Source organism: Caloenas nicobarica, chromosome 15 (assembly GCF_036013445.1).
Source record: "Caloenas nicobarica isolate bCalNic1 chromosome 15, bCalNic1.hap1, whole genome shotgun sequence".
Lineage (NCBI taxonomy): Eukaryota > Metazoa > Chordata > Aves > Columbiformes > Columbidae > Caloenas > Caloenas nicobarica.
This window is the reverse complement of record NC_088259.1, coordinates 2,564,022-2,586,036: the sequence shown is the minus strand read 5'-3', so window position 1 is coordinate 2,586,036 and position 22,015 is coordinate 2,564,022. Positions and strand designations below refer to the sequence as shown.

At 44.0% G+C, this 22,015-nt stretch overlaps 1 protein-coding gene across 2 annotated transcripts in view; it reads left to right on the top strand.

Annotated features, from left to right (window-relative positions):
• LOC135994825 (ubiquinol-cytochrome-c reductase complex assembly factor 1) overlaps nucleotides 1–18,969 on the top strand; it is a 50,549-nt gene extending 31,580 nt beyond the window's left edge. For both annotated transcript variants that reach the window (XM_065645712.1, XM_065645711.1), the window contains 3 exons: nucleotides 14,197–14,274; nucleotides 15,689–15,802; nucleotides 18,475–18,969. In XM_065645712.1, coding sequence (XP_065501784.1) covers nucleotides 14,197–14,274; nucleotides 15,689–15,802; nucleotides 18,475–18,609 — 327 coding nt within the window. In that variant the 3' untranslated portion in view covers nucleotides 18,610–18,969. The remainder of the gene's footprint in view (nucleotides 1–14,196; nucleotides 14,275–15,688; nucleotides 15,803–18,474) is intronic.
• Nucleotides 18,970–22,015: the final 3,046 nt, after the last annotated feature.

The window sequence follows — 22,015 nt, the reverse complement described above, 5'->3', positions numbered from 1 at the left end:
ACGGTATGCACGGCGATGCAGATACCAGCTTATGGACTTTTGAAATAAGTGTCTCTTTCTCACGTTATTTTTAGTGTAGTTGTTCTAGAACCAGTGCCTGTGGAACTAACACACCTGGCTGTCTGAAACACAGGCATGTTTGGGGCCTGCCGAGGATACCTGGTGTTGAAATCAAGGTATAATGTATGCTTGGGTTCTTTTCAACTGGCCTGCCCCAATTTTCTGTAGAGTCTGGCGTAAAAAAAAAATCAATTTAAATTTCCCAGATGCGTTGGATCCTGTTACTGTAAGGTAGTGTCCTTGGTCTGTTCCATGCCTGCAAGAAGCAAGCTGGAAGCACCTTTTCCAGAAATACCTTTCTCGTTATTCCCCACGTTCTGCAGCAGTGGGACTCACATGCCCACGTGCCAAAATGGGTTTCCCCATGCCATGCTCATGGGCGTTAAGTGCTCCCCGTGTTCCTTGGGCTCTCCAGAACACAGTGGAGTTGCCAAAATTCAAACATTGCACAATGAAACGATTGCTCCCCGCAGCTGCATCACTTTGATTTTGGCAGCGTGGCCATGAGGTGGAAGCAGGGCAGGGATCCCGACGGGATCCCAGCTCCTGCCAGGGCTTCGCGTGTGTGTGCACAAGCACAGGCAGGTCTCAAGAAGAGCCAGAGGCCACGAATGCATTTGCAAAGAGCAAGTTTTATTTCAGTTACCTCTCTACTGGGGGATGTCTGAACGCGCACCTGAGCTCCCAGGCAGAGGTGACACAAGCGGGGACGCAGGCGCTGGTGAGTTCAGCCCTGCTGGAAGATCGCTGGGCCTGCTGAGCTCGCCTGGATTTCAAGGTTTCAGGCAGGCGCAGCCTCTTGCTCTTTCTCACAGCAAAGCAGGAATCTCAGACATGGCGATAAGTTGTCTGGAGTTTCTCACAGGCCTATGTTATCTAACACAGAGGTTCTACTCATCAAGCACACAAGGTCAGTAAAACAATTAGTGTGATGTATGTGCTTTTTCTACAGACAGCTGCAAGTCACTTGAGCGTATTTACATTTAACCAACCTCCTCGCCAATCTCCTGCTACATCCCCATACAGTGTGTCACTCACCATCTCATGTGAGATTTGCCCATGATCAGTGCAGGGTTAAGTAACATGTAACACCACATGTTTTGAACATTTACATTATCAGCTTCCTATGCTTTTGAACTTTTCTCCACAATTCCTCAGCTGAGATCAGCAGGTCTGCTTGGCTAAGCCTTTGGGACTCTTGAGACCAAGGTGACTCGTGTTGTGGTTGTAATTATTTTTTAACAACTCTACACTGCTGCAGTGAAGACATGAATGCACTTTTAAGCTCCTTCGTAAATACAGAAAAATACCAGGACCAATGTCTCTTCTAAATCTGAGTAGTCAAACAAATCACTGAGAGGGTCTGTATTGTTCCCCATACATTTTAAACATACTGCTGCTTGTGCTTTTTTGCTGCTGGTAGAATGTCACTGGTATCTTTGGCTTCCTCTTCAGAAATGAATAACTTAATTTTTCCTTCTGTTTTTGGTGTTGGCCTGTCTTGAAAGACAGTAACATAAGCAGCAGTGCGGGTCCTGGTGTGGCGCAGGGTTCGGGAGGCTGCTCCTGCCCTTCCCTCACACAGCGTCTCTGCGTGTCCCGGGCTCTGGCTGAAGCAGCGTGTCCCTGGCTTGGCTCTCTTCTGGGTGTCACAGGATAAAAAGGAAGTAAAGCTACTGGAGAGTGTCCAGAAGAGGCTACGAAGTTGGTGAAGGGTTTGGAGGCGAAGCCGGATGAGGAGCTGCTGAAGTCCCTGGGTTTGTTCAGCTGGAGCAGAGGAGACTGAGGGCAGAGCTCATGGGGCTGCAGCTTCAGCAGGGGAGCAGGAGGGGCCGGGCTGAGCTCTTCTCTCTGTGACAGTGACAGAACCCAGGGAATGGCAGGAACATGTGCCAGGGGAGGTTTAGGTTGGACACGAGGAAAAGGTTCTTCCCCCAGAGGTGCTGGACACTGGAACAGGCTCCCCAGGGAGGTGTCACGGCCCCAACCTGACAGTGTTCAAGAAGAGACTGGACAACGTCCTCAGACACACGGGGTGACCTGTGGGGTGTCCTGTGCAGGGACAGGAGCTGGACTCGATGAGCCTGGTGGGTCCCTTCCGACTCAGGACATTCTATGATTCCCAGGTCACAGCTGCCACCTCTGTGGTGTCTCTGGCTCTTCCTCCTGTGTCAGGAGGCTCTGGCCTTTGGTACCTTCTGCTGCCAGGAGCTTGGCTGGGTTTGTGTCCACATCCAGCTGCCACCGAACGCTCCTGAGTGCTCCTCATGCCTGAACTGAGGGGTGGCTGAAGTGCCATGTTCTGCACAAATCTGGACTTGTCTCCACAGGGGACAGATAGCACAAGTGAGGTCTGTTCGGTACTTGGGATCTCTTCTAGAGATGAAGGTTAGAACCTTTATTTTGGGGAAGGATTAGTAACTGTTTCATTGCTTCATTTCTGAGAGCAAGTCGCGAGTGCAGCTTTATGGACTACAGTGATGGTTTCCAGGAGGGAAAGAGGCGCAATGTGCAAGAGAAGTCGTCTGTTTTCTCTGTGACACCCAGTGCATTCGGGCTAATATGATCTTCATCAAGGTTATATCTGTACAACTGTGGTAATTAGTCTTGTTCTGTCCTTGCTCTTGTCCTGCTGTCCTGTTCTCGGAGTTGCCTTCCTTGCCTGACTCTTCCACTTTTTTTCAGGTGCAAAAAGTTTAATTCCACATTGGTTGCTTTGCTCTGTGGTACACTGACAGTGTTACTGCTTTCAAGTCTGCCTAATTTTCGCACTTACTTGCAGTACGTAAGCAATTACTTAAGATCTTAATTCATCACGCCCATTCTGAATGTTTTTTCCCCTCCTTGGGCATTTTTGTGTTACCCTAATCCCTGAATTCACTGGAGCTTGTATCTGATTCTCTTTTCAGGGTCTGCACCTGTTTTCACATTTCTCCTCTGTCAGCATGTCACATGCTTCTCCCTTTCTACTTCTTATCTTGTAGAGATACTGGTTTATCTTTTTACCTTTTCTTACCTCTCTCGTTAATTCCCTTTGTTTCCTTGCAGGGCCCCTGCACACTGTCACACTGTGTATGTCACACTGTATGTCACATTGGCCCTACCACCTCTCTCCCTTCCTTGTGTTTTTTCATGTTCAACTAATCCTTTTAGAACCATCAGTGCCCGCTGTGCCTCTCGCCATCCCTGGCATGTTGTTTCATCATTCACAGTGGTCATGTCCTGCCTCTATTCAACGTGCTCGTCCCGCAGCCTCCTGGTGCGAAGGGGAGCTCAGAACCCGTTTTCTTGTCTGCCGGCTTCAAACTCACCTTTGCATGTCAAAGCATCTTCATGAATTTGCTTCTTTCAACTTTCTTTGCTTCTTCATTCCCTTTATTTCTTTATCTGAACACTTGCTTTCCCATCCTAAATCCCAGTTGCATATTTACCATTTTCAGTGCCTTCCTCTGCTATATGCCTCATATTTTTCTCGCTCTGACGTAGGCATCACGCGTATGTCTTCTGAAAGCTGCCGCAAGGACCATCTCTCTGGCTGGTTGCTCGCTGTGGCGTTGCATCTCCTGTCTCCACTGGTGGCTGTTTTGCCCTGTGACGTGCAGGGTGTCCTGGGCTGTGGAGCAGCTGCTGCCGGCAGCTCTTGTGCCACTGTCATTGTCACACTCCCCGCCAGGCCCCTTCAGTTCTGCTGCAGACACAGTGTTCACTAGTGCAGCGCCTTGTAGCCTGGCCAGGTAAATGAGTTGCAAATGGTTGTATTTTCCTGTTAGAACTCAGTTTGTTTTGTTACTTCATTTCCTGACTTCTCTGGCCCATTTTTTTCCATTTATCAAACCCGCAGCTCTATGAAGCCCTTATTTTTGACTGTTTTTGCAAACAGCTCCCACAGTAGAATAAATCATAATGATCGGGAAGTACAAATCCAATACATTCAGTAATTCCAATGCTCACTTCCGTGCTTGCTTGCTTCTCTGTTACTACTTTAGTATGAGCAATGGTGTATGATTCTTTTGTACATGTCTAGGCAAACGGATGGGTTTTTCTGTTTTCCATTCTGTTTTGGGAATCTCAATAGATACTTTCTATTCCCTTCTCTTCCTCTGCTGGTTCTGGTCACACCCAGCACTTGCTGAATCTCTGTTGACATGAACTAGTTAATTGTCATTAACTTCTGTAAGAACTTCAGTGCTGTTGTTTCCATATTCAGAGGGCAGGAAATAATGCAAAAGGATAAAAGATTTGCCCAAAATACCAGCGTATCTGATCTTGGAGATCTCCATCTGTTTCTAGCAAAACATACATGGTGTTGCTGTTCAGGTTGGTCAGATGGCCTCGTGCCCATGAGAACGACCACACGTACAAAGGGACTCAGCTGGCGGTGCGGGTGTCATGGATGGAAAACAGGGTCAATACGATCTCAGTCTAAGCGAAATGAGCAGCACTGAACTGCATTGATTTTCCGATGCCTTGGGCGTGGATTCCTTCACTGCAGATATATTTGGGAGCGAACAGCAGGCTGGCAGGCCTGGGGATGACCAGTGGGTTCAGGGGGTGTCAGCTGAACGATAGAGTCATTTGTCTCGTTCACGCTGACAGTGCTAGCAATTCCTGCTATTTGTAGCTGCTGTTTGAAGACTTCATTTTTTAAGAGTCAGGAAATGGCAGCGACCCTGTAGTTGATGGACATCCATGGCTAAAGCCCCAGAGGACAGAGCTGTGTCCCGAGGAGCTTGAAAATCATGTGTCTCACTGAGAGCATCCGACATTTGCCCTTTTGTGTTTCCTGGTTTATTTTGTACTTGCAAGAGGGAAGATGGCCCATATATAGGTTTAATTTGTGTTGTTCAGGAAACAGCACATAAGGAAATTTTTGGCTTCTCAAAATCCTTGCCCACACTTTTAGGATCTTCTGGAAGTTTATTTATTCACAGCAGCATCAAGTCCGAATGAAATACAGAAGATGGAAAACTCACAGCATCTTACCGTGCAGCTTTTTCATGGTTCGCTTTCCTCCTTTGCCTTTTACTTGAGGGCAGGACTAGGGTAGAGAAATAATTTTTGTTCGCTTCTGAAAGGTTACAGTAATAAAGAAACTCTTGTTAACATCAGCGTATATGGCAGGCAGGAGTTTTCACAGTCTGGCATTGTTTATTTTACCAGCAATTTGGAACCTTCTGCACTCTTAAAATATTGGCAAGAAAATATTTAACTGTTAACTATTCTGTGGCATGCATGTGTTTGAAGCCCTGGGGAGGAGGAGTGCTTGGGGAAATCAGGTTTTTCTCAGCTTATGATTGAAACCAGAAGGTGCAGAATATTGGCAGAAGGTGAAGGCAATGTGACTTCAAATTAGAATTTTACCCAAATGTGGAACTGATGAGAGGATGTCAAACAGGTCACGTATGAACAGGGCTGTGCTAGGAAATAGTGGGAAGTCTGATGGGGCAAACACAAATTAGCCAGTCTGCTGGGCACCACAGAAATGAATTGGAAAGTGAGATGGTAAGAATGAGCATTTGCATTTGTCCTGTCCTCAGTCACGGGGTGAAGGCTGTACCGGTACCGGGCGTTAGCATCAAGGGTTAGATTTATTAATTGCTCACTAGTTGTGTGGACTGTAGCAATTGCCACTCCGTTTTGAAATGAAATAAACTTTTTTTCATGGAGAGTTTTTGAGGAGAGATGTGGCTTGCATTTTTGGAGAGGAGACGGGTGTCTTGCTGTTCTTACCCAGTAGAATCTTGTTCTGGTCCCAAATTGTTGGAGAAAGAATGTTTTTTTTATTACTTTTTCCCCTAGGGAAGGATAATCTATTTGGTCTGAGTAGAATCATTCTTGCTCTTACCCCTACATAAAAAGTAGCCTCTACCCATGAGATTATGAAAAGCTATGGGAAAGGTAGCAATTTTTTCTAATTGCCCTGGGCTATTTCAGGTGAAATTCGTCCCAAGTCAGCAGAGTGACCTGGTGGTTGGTGTCCAGGGTCATGGCACACGCAGCGGAGACACCGCTCAGGATCTGCAGCCGTCAGGGTGCTGAGGCAGCGACCAGAGATATTTGGGGAGAAGTATAAGAAATGGAACTGTGTATCAGGATTTCTTCTGGTGTGTGCACTTGATGTTCACTAACCAGTAATATGAGAGCTGCATGGGGACCATCGTATTTAGTGTCTACTCACAGAAATCCTCGAGGAATGTTCAGCCCCTTTTTTATCTCTTTCGTATTTTTTACTCATTAATGTCCTGTGGCAATGACTTCTACCACTTAATTGTGTTTCATGAGGAAGTACTTTTATTTTCTCTTAAGGTATTATTTGGTCATTTCGTCAGCTTTTTTTAACATATTTTTAATGAGAAACAGTGAACAGTAATTCCTTGTTTACCTGCTCAGTACCACTCATGATTTCACCTCTCCATCATCATCTTCCTCATTTCTTCCTGGATATAACTACTGTTTCCTCATATGTCTAATCACCTTGGTCTTTTTGCTGTGCTTTCTATTTCTTTTAGATCTGTTCTGAGATGAAAGGGTAATAAATATATGCAGCATTTTATATGTGCACACACTATGGATTTATGGCAGAATAGGGTTCCTCATAATAACTCCTAAAATTTATCTTTTTCTTCACTATTGAATTGTTGAACTGAAGTTTTTTTTAGATTTCTCCACAAAATATCTGTAAGATCCATTTCCAGAATTGTAGGTGCTAAATATGTGCACATTGTTGGATACAGTTTGGTTTTTTGTTGTTGTTTTGTTTGTTTGTTTGTTTGTTTTTTAATACCTATTACTGGTACCTTTATCAGTACTGAATATTACTGGTCATAATTATCTGTGATTGTTATTTTAATTAATTATTGTATTTTCTACTAATTTGTACTTACCTGGTTCTGCTGAAATACTTCGCAAAACAGATGCCACCTTTCATGGCTCTGCAGCCCTGCTAAACGTTATCTAATATGTTTCATTTGGTTTAGTACTTTATGACCCCAAGGACTGTTTTGCTCTTGACTTTTATTCATAGAGTCATAGAACGTCCTGAGCTGGAAGGGACCCACCAGGCTCATCGAGTCCAGCTCCTGTCCCTGCACAGGACACCCCACAGGTCACCCCGTGGGTCTGAGGACGTTGTCCAGTCTCTTCTTGAACACTGTCAGGTTGGGGCCGTGACACCTCCCTGGGGAGCCTGTTCCAGTGTCCAGCACCTCTGGGGGAAGAACCTTTTCCTCGTGTCCAACCTAAACCTCCCCTGGCACATCTTCTGCCATTCCCTGGGTTCTGTCACTGTCACAGAGAGAAGAGCTCAGCCCTGCCCCTCCTGCTCCCCTGCTGAAGCTGCAGCCCCATGAGCTCTGCCCTCAGTCTCCTCTGCTCCAGCGGAACAAACCCAGGGACTTCAGCCGCTCCTCATCCGGCTTCGCCTCCAAACCCTTCACCAACTTCGTAGCCTCTTCTGGACACTCTCTAGTAGCTTTACCTCCTTTTCTCCTGTGTCCCCAGCCCTGCACACAGTGAACGCTGCAGGTGAGGCCGCCCCAGCGCAGAGCAGAGCGGGACAATCCCCTCCCTGCCCGGCTGGCCCTGCTGTGCTGGATGCACCAGGACACGGGTCCCTCTTGGTTCCAGGGACACCGTTGGCTCGTGTTCAACTTGCCATCGACCAGAACCCCCAGATCCCTCTCCATGGAGCTGCTCTCCAGCATCTCATCTGTACAGCCAGAGTTGCCGTGTCCCAGGTGCAAAATCCGGCACTTGCCCTTGCCGAACTTCATGTGGTTGGTGATTGCCCAGTTCTCCAGTTTGCACAGATCCCTCTGCAGGGCCTCCCTCCCTCCAGAGTGTTAGGGCTTACTTAACCCTAACCCTCGAGAGTTTATTAAGTTATCTTAAGGCTTTTTCTATGGGCATATCGTATCACATGGGATGCGATGGACTTGCAGAATCCTGAGTGCCATGAGAAGGTGATGGAGCGATGTTAGGCAGCCGGTGCTGGTTCCAGCAGCAGCAGGTGGTGGTTCTCAGGAGCAGCAGAGCAGGGCACCTCTTGCTGAAGCATGTGGTGGATGCAGAAGGTTTACTGGATGTACAGACCTTTTGACAGCTACCGTATAAACAAATATCGAGGACTGAGAATTGTCCCGAGCTGAAATTGGTTGGGAGAGTACTCGGAGGAAGGATATATCAGCTTGTAGTCTTTGTACTGGTCTCAGTGGATCTGGGCACTGCTGAGGGCGAGATACCATCTTAGGTGGAGACTTGGTCTGATCTGGGACAGTGTTTCTTGTGTGACTCCCTCTGACAGTTACTGAGGTTTGTCCCAATAAAGAGATCGAGTTTTACGGGAGCTCTGTAAGTGCTCATGGGGAATATCTTCCTTAATAATTTATTTACGTTTGCTGCTGTCTTCTCCAAGTGCCTCTTTTAAACTTGGCTGTGTAAATTCCTTTCAGTTTATCAGACTGAATTCTTGATTCTGATGTGTTCAGAAACATGTTCATGATGAGTTTTAGGCTTTTAGCAAGTAGTTTTTTAAAAGGCATTACAGGAAAACCCCTCTACAACTGCTCACCCTTACAGGATGAACGCAACCGAGCACAGCGATGTCACCTCTTGTCCCTGGTCTGTCCCTTGAGAGGTTGTCAATGAGCTCTGCCGGCCATGTGCTGCAGAGAAAAGGAATTCGGAATTACCCCCTGTATACTGAAAACAGTTCAGATTGTACTGTGATCTGCTCTGCATCTTTCACTGTTACCATGGCAGTTTCCAAATTAATAGATTGGAAGACAGAAACATTCCTCATTTTCCTGATAGCAGCCAGCTGGGGTGACTGCCTGCTTTTGCTGAAATCTGGAGGTGATGTTGTATTGACTTGCTTTTCTATGTCTGCTTGAAATGAACATGCTCTGAGGAGCGTTACTGATGATTATACAGTTGTTGCAAAGGTAGCAGAGCATGCAAAATCTTTTTCCATTAACATGTTGTTGTTATGGGTTGAAGATTTTGGCAGGAACTGGTTCTGATGCAGTCTGACATTTAGCTTTTGTCTAGGTTGGTATTATGATATTGGACTAGTTTGTCACTGAGTGTTGAAGAATGCTTTAAAATCTATTCTCTGAAGTTAGTTACCTGCTGAGGTGCATTACAAAATTTTATTTAGAAAATTAGAGGATTTATCAGAAATGTTAATATTTAAAAGTATATGGGGACTCGCAGCTGTAGCTAATTACAGGCTGGTAAGCTTGTTTGCAGACAAAATAACAGAGTGGTTAATAAAAGACTCAGAAAATGAAGATTGGAAAAATAATTTCTGCAATATCTTTGTCATTTCACAACTATGTGAGATTGCCTGAAGGAACTGACCTTTTTGGCCCCTTGCTACAGAGATATTTTTAATCGGTTTTATTAATTTAATTTTTCTCATCCTAGCAACAGTCTCAGCCATTTTCAAAATTACTGTCCTGCAAGTAATAGTTATGTTATTGGAGGAAATAAAAGGGTCGTATGCAGGTTTTCCCATTTAACGTCACGTGCCTTTATTAAAAGGGCAGCAAACACTTAAAAAGCCCATATATAACTATATGTGGTCATATATTATTTATAACTGATGTAAACTATATATTATAAGTCATTCTTTCCAAATGCAACTTGAGAGAAAGTCCATAAAAACGCCTCAGTGTTTGAGGAGTGCCACTTTTTATCACGGAGGGTTCGTCCTGTGTCTCCTCTCCTGGTCCCAACTGCAGCGGGAGCCGAGGACGTTCGATGGACGTTCGTGCTGTGGCTCCCAGGAGCCCCCGAGTAGACTCAGTCCTAAGGATAAACGTGTGCTTGTACCTACCTGACTTGTTTTGCACGAGAGATGGATTAATTCTTACTGTATCAGCATAAACTACTACTTTGCTATTACAACTTTAATCACTCCAGGAGCACATTGATGATGGAGTGTATCAGCCTAAATCTTACCTTTAAAGGGCCTAATCTTTGTTTGAAAAGACGACTGTGCCGACACATCTGTGTACAGGTACAGGAGCAAATACATTGTACAGAAGAGGCTTTTTATTTGAGCAGGAACAGTATAATGAGAATGAGGGGCTGGAAACTTAAGCCAGAAAATTCAAATATGAAATGAGATACACATGTTCAGCTGTGAGGGTGATATGTTTTAGCCAAACACAACTTACTGAGCTTCGTACAGAGGGAGCTCGGTGAAATGTAGTGGTCTGTGATATGCAGAGGGTCAGGTTCTATGATCTAATCATTTCTTCTGGCTGAAATCTCTCCATAAAAAAATCTAGTTCAACCATAACTTACGGCCTAAAGAGAGGAATTGCTGCATGAAATTCAATGACTAGTGCCTGTACAAGGTGCAGGTAGAAGTGTCCCTTCTGGCTTTATAGTCTATAGATGGATTCGTACGTTAAAGTAGATTAAGGGTGCAACACATGCTGGTAAAACCGTAACAGAAAAACTCCTGTTAAAGTGCTTTCAGACAGTGGAGCCCATGGACATCCCAGCTACGTCTAGCCCAGCATTGAGCGCGGTCTGACGGGAGCAGGTTGCGGAGCGGAGCCGGCGATGGTCCCGTGTCCCTGCGCGCAGGGGTGACGGTCACCCGCGCTGGCTCTGGCTGGGCCCTGGCGCCCTGGGGCTGGTTGAGCACATCAGGTTTCCAGTTTGCACACACCCAGACCTCTGCACTGTAAACCAAAGCGTGGGAATGGGAGTGAGGAGGAGATTAATTACAAAAGAACGCTCTCAATCCATCCAAAACCAGTAATAGGGACTAATACTATAGCAGCTTTCATTTTAAAGACTGTGCCCATACGTGAGATATTTTCATTCATGTCCAGCATATAAAATAAAGCAGCATGCTCTTAGTATCGTAGAGAGTTTGTTAGAATACAAAACCTTAACTGAGCCTTGGTAACGTAAATTGTCTGATAGAGCAGTAAGCCTCATCGGTTGGCTGTTGAATGATGTGTATTGAACTCACTGAGGCTGCAGATGAGGTTTCTCATTGCAATATAACAAAGAAAATGCAGTAGCTTTATGCTGGAGTCGTCTTGCAGGCAGAATGTGGGATTGTGGTGGCTTTCAATGAAAAGTTCTGACCTGATACATTAGCTGTACATTTCTTTTTTCTTTTTTTTTTTGAAAGGACTTGTAAATGTGAGAGATATACTAAAAATGTATTCCCTGTTTTGAACTAAGATAGTTCTTTGTGTCAGTTTAGGCGATGGTATACAAATTTACTGTGGTGACAGCACTGCCGTGGGTTGTTCCAAAGCAGGCAAAGGGGCTAAGTCCCTAGAAGAGCTCCAGATGTTACTGATTTTTTTCTTGTTATTAGCAATTACTCACTTGGAAGGGTCTAGCAGTTTTTCTTCTCAATAACAAACTGTGGAAGAGTCAGCAGAATCATGACCAACCAGATCATGAAACTTGCCAGTGGTAAGAACATGTACAAACTGAGAAAGAGGAAGCGTGTCCAACAGACGCTGATTTGGATTTACTTATTTTTCTTGTTTTATGAAGCAGGATTTTTTTCTTACAATGTTAGTATTTAACCAGTGCCAGTTGTATTCTTCAGAAACTGCAATATTCCTTGAAATGTAATTTTATTTCCTAAGTTATGGTGCCATCCCCAAAGTCATATTTTATATTTTAAACTGTTTGCCTTTTAAGATGTATTTATTGCCATGTTTGTTTAACGTGGTTATCTCCTTCGTCAATCTGTTTCTTGCTAACTTAAAGCTGCTGCTCTTTGGTTTTCGTACTGAAAGCTGCTTCCCTGGGGATGTATAGTCCAGGACTTGTCTCTGTAATGGGACTATTTGTTTTCTTTGCCCCTTGCAGTTGCCTGCTGTAACATTTGTAGTATGTGTTAAGTAATCCTTGAGGTAACATTTTTATTATGTCATAAAAAGTGCGTGGCAAATATATAATAACTCACGGAATTTGTTTGTTTAAAATGGAAGGATAATTTATTGAGTGTGTTACATGAGACCTGCTCCCCCTTATTAGAGCTGTAGAAGTGCAGCTTATTTAGAAGTATGTTCTATTGAGAAAAACCACGATCTCTGACATGCATAGAAAGTTTGAGCATGGTTGGGTAGAAATGACATCATAGTTTATGTACTCAATAAAAATTTAATTAAGTCATTACAGAAGTTGCAGTCATCATTTAACCCTCTGATTTCTTATGTTTAGTTCTTTTTTTAAACATTCAGTAATAACCAGTCTCCAAATCTTGATAGCCTATAAAATATCTGCATGAATTTTAATAGTTTATACTAATGGAAAAATGTGAGTAACTGACATAAAAGTAATTTTCCTTGTGTTTGCACTATATGCATTTCTATAAAAATCAACAGATGAAAAAGATAGTGGTTTAATGGAAGAATATTTGAACTGGAGGTTTGCTAGCATGGCAAAAACTAATTCATATTTTGATAGAAAAGCTGTTGCATAATTACCAAGGTCAGTACTCTTAAGGATACTAAGAAAGTATTTGGGACGTGTGGTTCACAGTGACCTAAGTGTGGAGATTTCAGATATGTGAGTTTTCCCAGCTTTTCTGTCGCCCTGCGGTGAGCCGTACGTCACAGCCAGCTGTGCCCGTTCCACGGCAGATCTGTTGTCCTACCCTGCGCTCCTATTTGCAGTTTGTCACACCTGTCCCCACACATAGTCTCACACGTAAGTGTTCTGCCGTACGAAGGTAACGACCCTGGGGATTTATACTTACACTGTATGCGAGATCTGTAGAAAAGAAATTAGATCTCTCATGAGAGTCAGCACAAAGAAGCAGCTTTTCCAATGGATGTGTAGCTTCACCCTCAGGAGGGGAACTGTTTATTAAATAATTTAGTTGACAGATGTCATAAGTACAGGCAGGAGGAATGGCCGGGGTGTGTGAGGGATGTGCTGTGAGGTGTTTCAGCAGCTCTTCTCTGTTGGTTCCATCTTAAGCTCACATGGGGTCAGTGGGTGGCTTAGGCCAAACCAGCAAATATTTAAGCAACTGCTAAATTCAGTTAAAAGTCAGTGTGGAACTTGGACTGAGTCACACTTGCAGTATAGGGGCAAGTAGCTGGATAATCACAAACTCTGAAAGAAATTTAGCCATAGTCAAAAAAAGGTTGTGTCAAAAGAGGGGTTGTTCAACCTGGAGAGGAGAAGCTCCCGAGAGACCTATTGTGGCCTTTCAGTGCTTAAAGGTGGCTTATAAGAAAGATGGGGACAGACTTTTTAGCCAGGCCTGTTGTGACAGGGCAAGGGGCGATGGTTTTAAACTAAAGGAGGGAGATTCAGGCCAGACGTGAGGAAGAAATTGTTGGCCCTGAGGGTGGTGAGAGCCTGGCCCAGGTTGGCCAGAGAGGTGGTGGCTGAACCATCCCTGGAGACATCCCAGGCCAGGCTGGACGGGGCTCTGAGCAACCTGAGCTGGTGCAGATGTCCCTGCTCATGGCAGGGGGGGCTCTGGGGGAGCTGGGGAGGGCCCTTCCACACAAACCATCTGTGATTATATGAAAAACTAATAAGTCTGAGCTTCTAGTGAGACGCTGGAGAAACAGAATTCATGATTCCTGAATGAGAAGGTCGGTATTGACAAGTACGGAGCTGTGGTGGGAATGGTGCCTCTTCAGTGTTACAGAACTTTTACTGTAATGATATGTCCAGCTCTAAAGAAAAACAGCTGAAAAGCCTCCGAGATTCTAAAAGACCTGTGCGAATGAAACAAAGTCTAGAAAACCTGCTTAATAGTTAAAATACAGAGCAGCCTTCATTCTCTGGGTGTGTGCTGCCCCTGAAAGGACAGCCTGGCCTGCGCTCCTTCCACGCTGCGCTTTTCTCTGCTCATGTAGCTGTATGTCAGCGCTGTTGGCTGGGGAGTTTTCTGCCATTCATATATTCTGAGTAACACTGCCTTTCATTTGTGTGCAGAATTACAGGAGCTGTGTTGCGTGTTGTTCTAAAGTGTTTGCCGGCACCACCATTGCTGCTTACGGCCAGATCCTGACCCGCGGGCCCGGGCGCCGTTTCTTCTTTGCCTGCTCCGAGGGAAACTGATAATGTTTTCTCATCACCTCCTCTTTGGAGCCTCTGCAGATGGTTGTCTGGTTTATTTTTCAGATTAACTCTGTTGTTCTAAAGGAAGATTTGAGAAGTATGGTAGAAAATTTCTACGCAGCTTTATTTGGATATGATGAGGTAAGAAGGATGTTTTCAGAGAATGTGCAAGAACAAATAGACCTTCGAATTCGTGAACAGAGGGTACTCCACATGGGTAAAACATTTGCCCTACATATCTTTGGAGAAATGTTATGTTATGGAAGCAGACTTTTTAGTTTTTTGGGTCATCTTATGCATTGAATTAAAGTGCTTTCAAGAAAAAAGAAAGCACACAGCATACTGATTAAAAACAAGGGACGTGGAAGGAGGGATGTTCTTTGTCACTGCTTGACCATCAATAAATCATTTCCTCCCTCTGAATCCCATAGTACTCAACTATACTTTGAAACCAAAGAGAGTATTTTTATGGAGTCTGTGTGAGAGGGTATTTATAAGAGGTATCTAATAATATGGGGAGGCAAAAGCACCACTGTGGACAAGTGTCTGCAGGACGTTCGAGAAGAAAATACGGTTACCTCATCTCTTTTAGTAGTTATTTTTTTGCTATAGTGGGTGTTGCTTTTCAGGTGCTCTTATTCACATGATGATACTATTTTTTGCATGGTGATTTGCTTTATTAATATCTTGCAAATGTGAATATCTGAGAGTTGTGGACAGTGTTAGGCATGCAGGTCTTTAATCTAGTTTTAAGTATAGCCAGGATGTGTCTACCCGTGTCTGTCTTTTTTATTCTTTTCTCTTTTTGTTGACACTCTTTTTGGAAACAAAATGTCTAGTTAAATTAAAAACAAATGTTGACCTTTTTTATTTTTAACTGAACGTTTTAAAATCCTCTCTTGCCTTTGGCAAATGTGTCAGCAGAAGACAGGAGTTATGAGACCATGGTGGTAACAGCACATAATCTAAAAAGACAATAAAAGTGAGAGAGAATTTAGACAAGAAGTGGTCATTGTTGTGATTCTTGCATAAGCCAAATTTAATATTAGATTTAGCTGGAAAAATCTAGATAGTTCTTGACGATTATGAGTTCTCTCTCATTTAGAATGAAAAATAGAAAAGCAAAGCAAAATAGTGAAGTCCTAACTACATTTCTGCAACATTGTATGAAATATCCTTTGATTTTTCTTTTCCAAGTGTCATGGGCTTCACCCAATTCTGTGAGGTGGTGCTGTCTTCTCTGTAAGGCCAAAATTTGTATGGTAAAGACTTCATAACACACAAATGCAATTATTTGCTCCTGCATTAGGAATACCCTGATGCATTTTTTTGCCAAATTAACTTGCCAGAATATTTGTTACAGGCTGCTCTGTAAATTAATTTGAAGCCAGGGTTGGTTTTGCATTCTGGGGAAGAGATGTTGATGCCTTTCCATACATACAGTCCATCGCAGCCATGGGCTTTGAGACAGCCAATATTGGCAGTTGCCAAGTGGAGAATTGTGTTCAGACCCTCTTCACCTGCAGTTTTTAATTCCCCTCTGTGTTTCCTTTAGGGAATCTTGTCTGATGATCATGTTCTGGCAGCAGCTCTTTGGAGAAACCTTTTTAACAAGAACTGTGAGGACCCTCGGCATCTGGAGTTACTTGTAGAATATGTGCGCAAACAGGTACACTTTCTCTTCTTTAGAATATTCAATATGTATTTTTATTGTGTGCATACTATGTAGCTCAGTTCCCCTCATAAATATAACTGATACTTATATTTAGTGATTATTTTTAAGGAGAAAAAGGTAAAAAAATATAAAAACTGGCTGATATTTATTGCAGTTTGATGAAGAATGGCTGCAGAGAAATTAACGGAATATTGAAAGCAATCCTGCTCATCTCGTTCTGCACCTGTGCTGTGGAGGGGCTTGACAAAATGTGTCAGAAATGGGCTGCAACTGGTTGTGGAATTACAAATGATGTTGCGGATTTGAGATTCCCTTCATAATAAAATAGCGCACGGAGCTTGAAGGTCTCCTGACGATCTTTGTGGAAAAGAAGTAGAAGGATTTGTTTTCCAGAATTACTTGTTTCTTTCAGTTATTACCTGGAAGAAACAATATTATGTGGTGTTTGTCCTCTCAACCCTTTGGAGGTTTGTGAACCAGGTTTCTAGGAAATGTTGGTAGGATATAGTCCAGGTGGGCACCAAAGACAGAAAAGGGGTGAGAGAGGTTCTGGAGTTGGACGGGGAACTGAAGACCAGAACCTCCACAACGTCATTCTCTATAATGTTTCCAATACTATATTCAGGAGCAGATAGAGATTTGGAGAGACAGAATTTCAGCATGTACCTGAGAAAACGGTGCAGGAAGCAAAAGGGCTGAACTTTGTAAGAGACTGAGGACACTTCTGGAATGCTTGAGGGCGTCTCGGGAGGGACAGGCTTGATTTAGTGCTTCAGCTTGCTGATGCTTAACATCAGGGAGGCTGTAGGAAAGTTGAAAACTGAAGATTGGCAGGGAGCAAACACGTATAAAAAGTATGGAATTTGGGACAATTTGCTGCCAAGTGGGGAATTTGTTGTACATCTGTATATTCAAGTGAAGGATGGGACAGAAGCTGTCAGCAGTTGAGTAGGAAATAGTGATCACACAGATCGATGCGGCACATTGAGGAAGAATCAGCACAGCTTCTGTGGAGACAGGTCGTCCCTGCAGGCACCTCTCAAGTGTCCCAGCTTTACATGGTGAGCCCTAAACTGCCTGTGCCACACAGGAATGACTCCTGGAGATTGCAACTGGATTATCAAAATCTCAGCTCAGCACTCAATAGTGTTTAAAAAAGGCAAAACAAATGCTTACAATTACTAAGGAATAGAGAATAAAATAGTGTTGTCATGCCACTTTTAAAATCTATGGTACTGTTGTGATCGTGAATAATGTGTATGGTTTGGGTATCAAGAAAGATAAAAGCCCAACTTGAAAAAGGCTCAGAGAAGAGGGTAAGGGTGACGTGGAACAGCTCCTTTATTAGCAATGAGCACGATCCCCTGCCTGAAAAACAGCTGAGAAGAAATGAGACAGCTCTGTGAAATCTTGAAGACATATGAAAGGTGGGCAAGGAAAGGCTGTTCACAAGAACGTGGGCCGTAACGTTGCCACGGGTTGTGTGGGATGTGACAATTGCATGGGGGTTCCAAAGCTGCTGGCAAGGTTTATGGAAGAGAAGTCTGTCCAGGGCTATTAAGTCCACAACATCCACTTCAGCCTCAAAATACCCAAACTAACACATTTTGAGAGGGAGGGAAAATAAATGAGGAAAATAACATTATATGTCTGTGTTGTCCCAAACTCCTCCTGAGGAATCGGCTACTGGTGACTGTCAGAAACAGGACATGGTGCTTGGGTGGCTTGTGGGTCTGACCCTCTGTGGCCACTGCTGTATTCTTTCCTCTGTTGAGAAACTCCTTGTCAAATGATCTTTTGTTCCAGTAAGCACTGCTATGAAGTCTTTCCCACCATTTCTTGCTGATCCTGTCTTTAACAGTGGCAATTAGTGGATGCCAGAGAAGAACACAGTAACCGGGCAGGCATGTGTACTATTTCCTTGCTCATCTCTCCCAGCAATCTGCCTCACAGGCTTCCTGAGCCAGAGGTGGTTTTGTCTTTTACTTGATGGACTTTTTTCTTTTTTTTCCTTGTCCCCTTCTCCCTCCCCCATGTTTGCAGTGTCCTGTGGCAGCAAGTTAACCCTATGTTATGTCACAAAAGGTTTGGTTTTTTTATTTTGCTTGTGTTGCACCTTAAAATTTCATTTGATCCCAGGCATTTCTTGTATTGCAAGAATGAGTGTTCATTCCATGTTCATCTCCTCCAACTCATGTGCTTTTATATTATAAATCTCAGGTGTTCTGTGCTGGTCAGGCTTTTTTTCTATAGTGATAAGCCTTGTTCTGTGTGAAACCACTTTTATGAGACCACTCCGTTTAGATGATGGTACCAGCAGTGCGTCATCTGAATTAACTGCTGGGAAGATGAAGTGACTCATGTTTGCTTTGTGTGGCTCTTCTTTGTCCTGCTGCCAGACTCTCCGAAGAAGCATTAGCTCAGGTGTCAGTAGAAGACCTTACGCAGTTAAGTCCAGTAGATCTGCAGATACTTATCTCCTGGTCTTTCCATGACGCTTCAGCAGTTGTAAATTATCTTTTTAGGTCCTACCTCATTTTGCAAATGGCAAAGGGTACTAAAACCTCCCTGTTCTGCTTTCTTTCGGGAAAGCCCCGTGTTTGCATAGCCCTTGAGAAGCCTGAAGTGGCAGTGGGCCGCCGTGCACTAACATCCTGTCCTTGCAGGTGCAGCACCTGGACGCGCTGAGCGGGGAGGACCTGCTGCTGACGGGCGAGGTGAGCTGGCGCCCGCTCGTGGAGAGCAATGCCCGCAGCATCCTCAAGCCCCTCGGCCCCGTTTACAATGACGAAGGACTCTGAGACACCGGCACCTGACGTTTCTATCAGTTTGTCAGATCAGCTCGGGAAGCAGGCCTGACGTGGAAATGGGCTGAGGCTGTGGGCTCAGGAAGGAAAATCTGCTGTTGGAGAGAAAATATTTAATTAGTTGTCCTGTCCGTGGTGACTCAGTAGCAAATGGGACAGCCAGACTCTTCTGAATATGCACCCGCAAATAAATGCTAGTTGGTCTGAGAACCTCTGTCCTTGTTACGGCGCTGAGTGGCCCTTGCTGACAAAGGGAAAGACCTGCCTTCTGTCTTTAGGAAACCAGATCTTTTACCATGACTTAGAGTTGTTTCAAGAAGACATTTCTGTCCTTTGCCTTGTTTAGAGAACTGCTACATAGACCCAGCGGTGTTCATCTGCTCGCTTAATGGTTGTGAATGCAAATCCGAGTTTTGCATATTAGATGTTAATGTATTTTAAAAGCCTGATATCAAGATGGAATGGCCCATTTTTTGCTTTAGTGGAGTTAAGAATTGCTTTAACAGACTCTGAAGGGTTTTCTGTGAAAATCCTCTTTGGGAACTCTCTGCTCTGTTGCACAGGGATAGGAGGATGCAGAGAATAAAGCACAGTCCCCAGTAATCCTGTGTGAGCAGAGCTGCTCTAACAGTGACTCTGGCCATTTTAATGAGCATAAAGTCTGAAACATGGCTGGGCTGTCACTAAAAGCTGCCTCAGAGTAGTTGGTATTTCAGTCTGCCTTGATAATATTTCCGTATTCTTTTTAGAGTTGTGGTCTAAGAATGTCTTTATGAACAGAACATCCGTTTTGCTGTCCGGGGCTCACAGTGGGACAGCGCTGTGCTGGCTCCATCCCCAAGCAGTGCTCCAGGGCTTCTCAACAAGACACATCCAGCCCAGTGAAAACTTCATGTGGCTGTGCAGGCAAATTATGCCAACGTAGTAATTACGGGAGCAAGAGCTCCACTGATGAGATGAGCAGAGGCTGTGATGGTTCACCAGGCTGTTTCCAGGTCAGTGACAAGAACGGTTTTCATTTCTCTCCTGTCTAAAATCCTACTCAATAATAAAAGTGTGTCTGGATAAAATTGATGTGTATGTGTTTTCTGTGCTATGTGTACTTTTGATAAGAATAAGCCCTATAATATCAGGACTTGTTCCTAATAAAACTATTTTAAAAAAAGTCAAAGGTGGTAATACTTAATTTGTGAAATTAATCCTTAATTTGTGAATCCTTAACCTGGTGAAAGTGTGACTGTGCCTGGCTGTGACTGTTCTTTCTGAAGTTGCTTTCTTCATATTGTGTGTTTTGGGGAATATTTGACGTCCCTTCTCTGTGTAAAGAGCAGTGGGATGCAGAATATAGACTTCCAAACACTGGCTTGCATTTTTTTTTTTTTAATCTTCTCTTAGGGAGCCTTCTGTGTATAAAAAAAGGCATTTTGTTATTTTTTTTCCAAGGCGAACTTCCTCAGTTTAACTTGTTATAAAATGAGTCATGTAAAGAAACCCTCTATGTGTGAGGTGTATCCCTTCTCTGTGAAAACATTACAGACCAAACAACTTACTTGCAGTTTATTTAAGATGCTTTTGTTGAAAGCTGAGCTAAGCGGAGAAACCTCTTATGTGTGAAGTATTATACAGTGTGTGTGAGATAATAACACCTTGTAATTCATTACAGCTGGGTTGTATTTACATAAAAGAAGGCTGAGCTGTGTAGGAATTTGCTGATTAATTTATTTTTAATGAGAGTGAAGTATACCAAGTACCAAAATAAACTTTACTTTGTGTATCTTACTGCTCCTGAAATAGGTGGAAAAATTAATGGTAGATATTTTGGCTCAAAGCTACACACATTAATTCATATACAAAACAGTCATTTAAACTTTAACCCCTTTCCTGCTATGTAATTTAAACCTGGACTCACATTATCCATGCCACAGGAGCACTGGACAGGGAGCACAGTGCACAGTCGGAGATCGTGCGGTGTCTGTGGTGCCAATGCCCTGAAGCCCCCGAGCTGCCAGAATTCATAGGACCTGCTCTGGAGGTGACGACGCCTTTTGTACTCTGAGCATGGGGCAGCCAGGTGGTCAAAACCGAAACCTTTCTTGTGTTTAGGGGCAGGAGGTTCCAGAAGTCGTGGTGCTGGATCGTGGTCATTGGCATCTGCCTTTGCACCTTTGATTCATGTGAGAATAAAGACCTATAATCCTGGCTCTTTATATGTTCCATGAAGCCCCTCTGGCCGCGCTGCTGTCCCAGAGCTGAGCCAGCAGGCAGCGTGTGATTTGGCAGGTTGGGAGAGTAAGGCAGAAACAGAATTAACAGGCTAATCTGTTAGAGGGCAAAAGTACACTGGAGGCTACAGAGGACAAGAGAAGACTTTGCATCCCAGCCATTAGTTACCTGGAGACGGGATTTGGATTCAGAATATGACCCCTCTTAAGTCGAGAGGCATATGCCAACAGGATAGAAACATGCCATTGCCAGTATCTTATACAAAAGACATCTTTCCAACCAGGATTTTAGAGGCCTTGAGAGAGAATACATTTCCAGTAGCAAAATCTGCACCTTGCAGGCGTTAACAGCAGCAATGACTGGCAGCTCAAGGTGATTCCAGTGCAGCAGATCGCAGGGGCTTTTTAACCAAATGTCATAAAGCCCATCTTTTCCCTTTTTTGAGGTTTTGCAGAGAGAATGATTGAAGGTATTTTGCTTATGGACAGTTCTTTGTTTATGCTGCTGGGTTTTTTGAAAGTGGTTTCAGAGCGTCGGCTTGGGGACACTGTATTTTAAGTGAATATATGCAAACACGTCTCTTCTGGAAGGAGCCATTTTGCGCACTTTATCATCCAGCCTGATCTCCTATCTCCTATACAGAATCTGGATATTATTCCAAAGGACTTATTCCCCCACCTTTCCCAGGAGAGGTGAGGCTCTAGGACGCGCTCATCAGTTCAGCCAGGTCTTGGCTCGTTTCTCGGAGCAGAGAAGGGCCCCGTGCTCAGTGTCGTCCCTCCTTCTGGCCCGTTCTGCACCAGTGCCAGGGTAGGTGTGTGTTTTGCCCACAGGGTCCAACTTGGGAGGTCTCTTGCTTCAAACCAATATTCTGAGACATTTTGGAGCCGGGGGGAGTCATCTGATACCATTTGATGCCTACTCTGTATTTTAGGTGAAGTGTTTTTCTGTGTCATCTTGACTGCTGTGTTCACACCGCCTTTTGGTTTTTATACCTAACGGGTTTCTCCTGCTTCTTCAAACAGCTGAAGTGCTGAGAGCATCGACATCCTTGGTGATCTCCACATTGCCTGTAGTGTCCCAAGCCCTGTTAAAATGCAGTTACCGCTTCCCAGATTTCTGACTCCTCACGTTCCACAAAGTGAAGTTTTCAGTTGTGCTTCTGCCACAGCAAGCC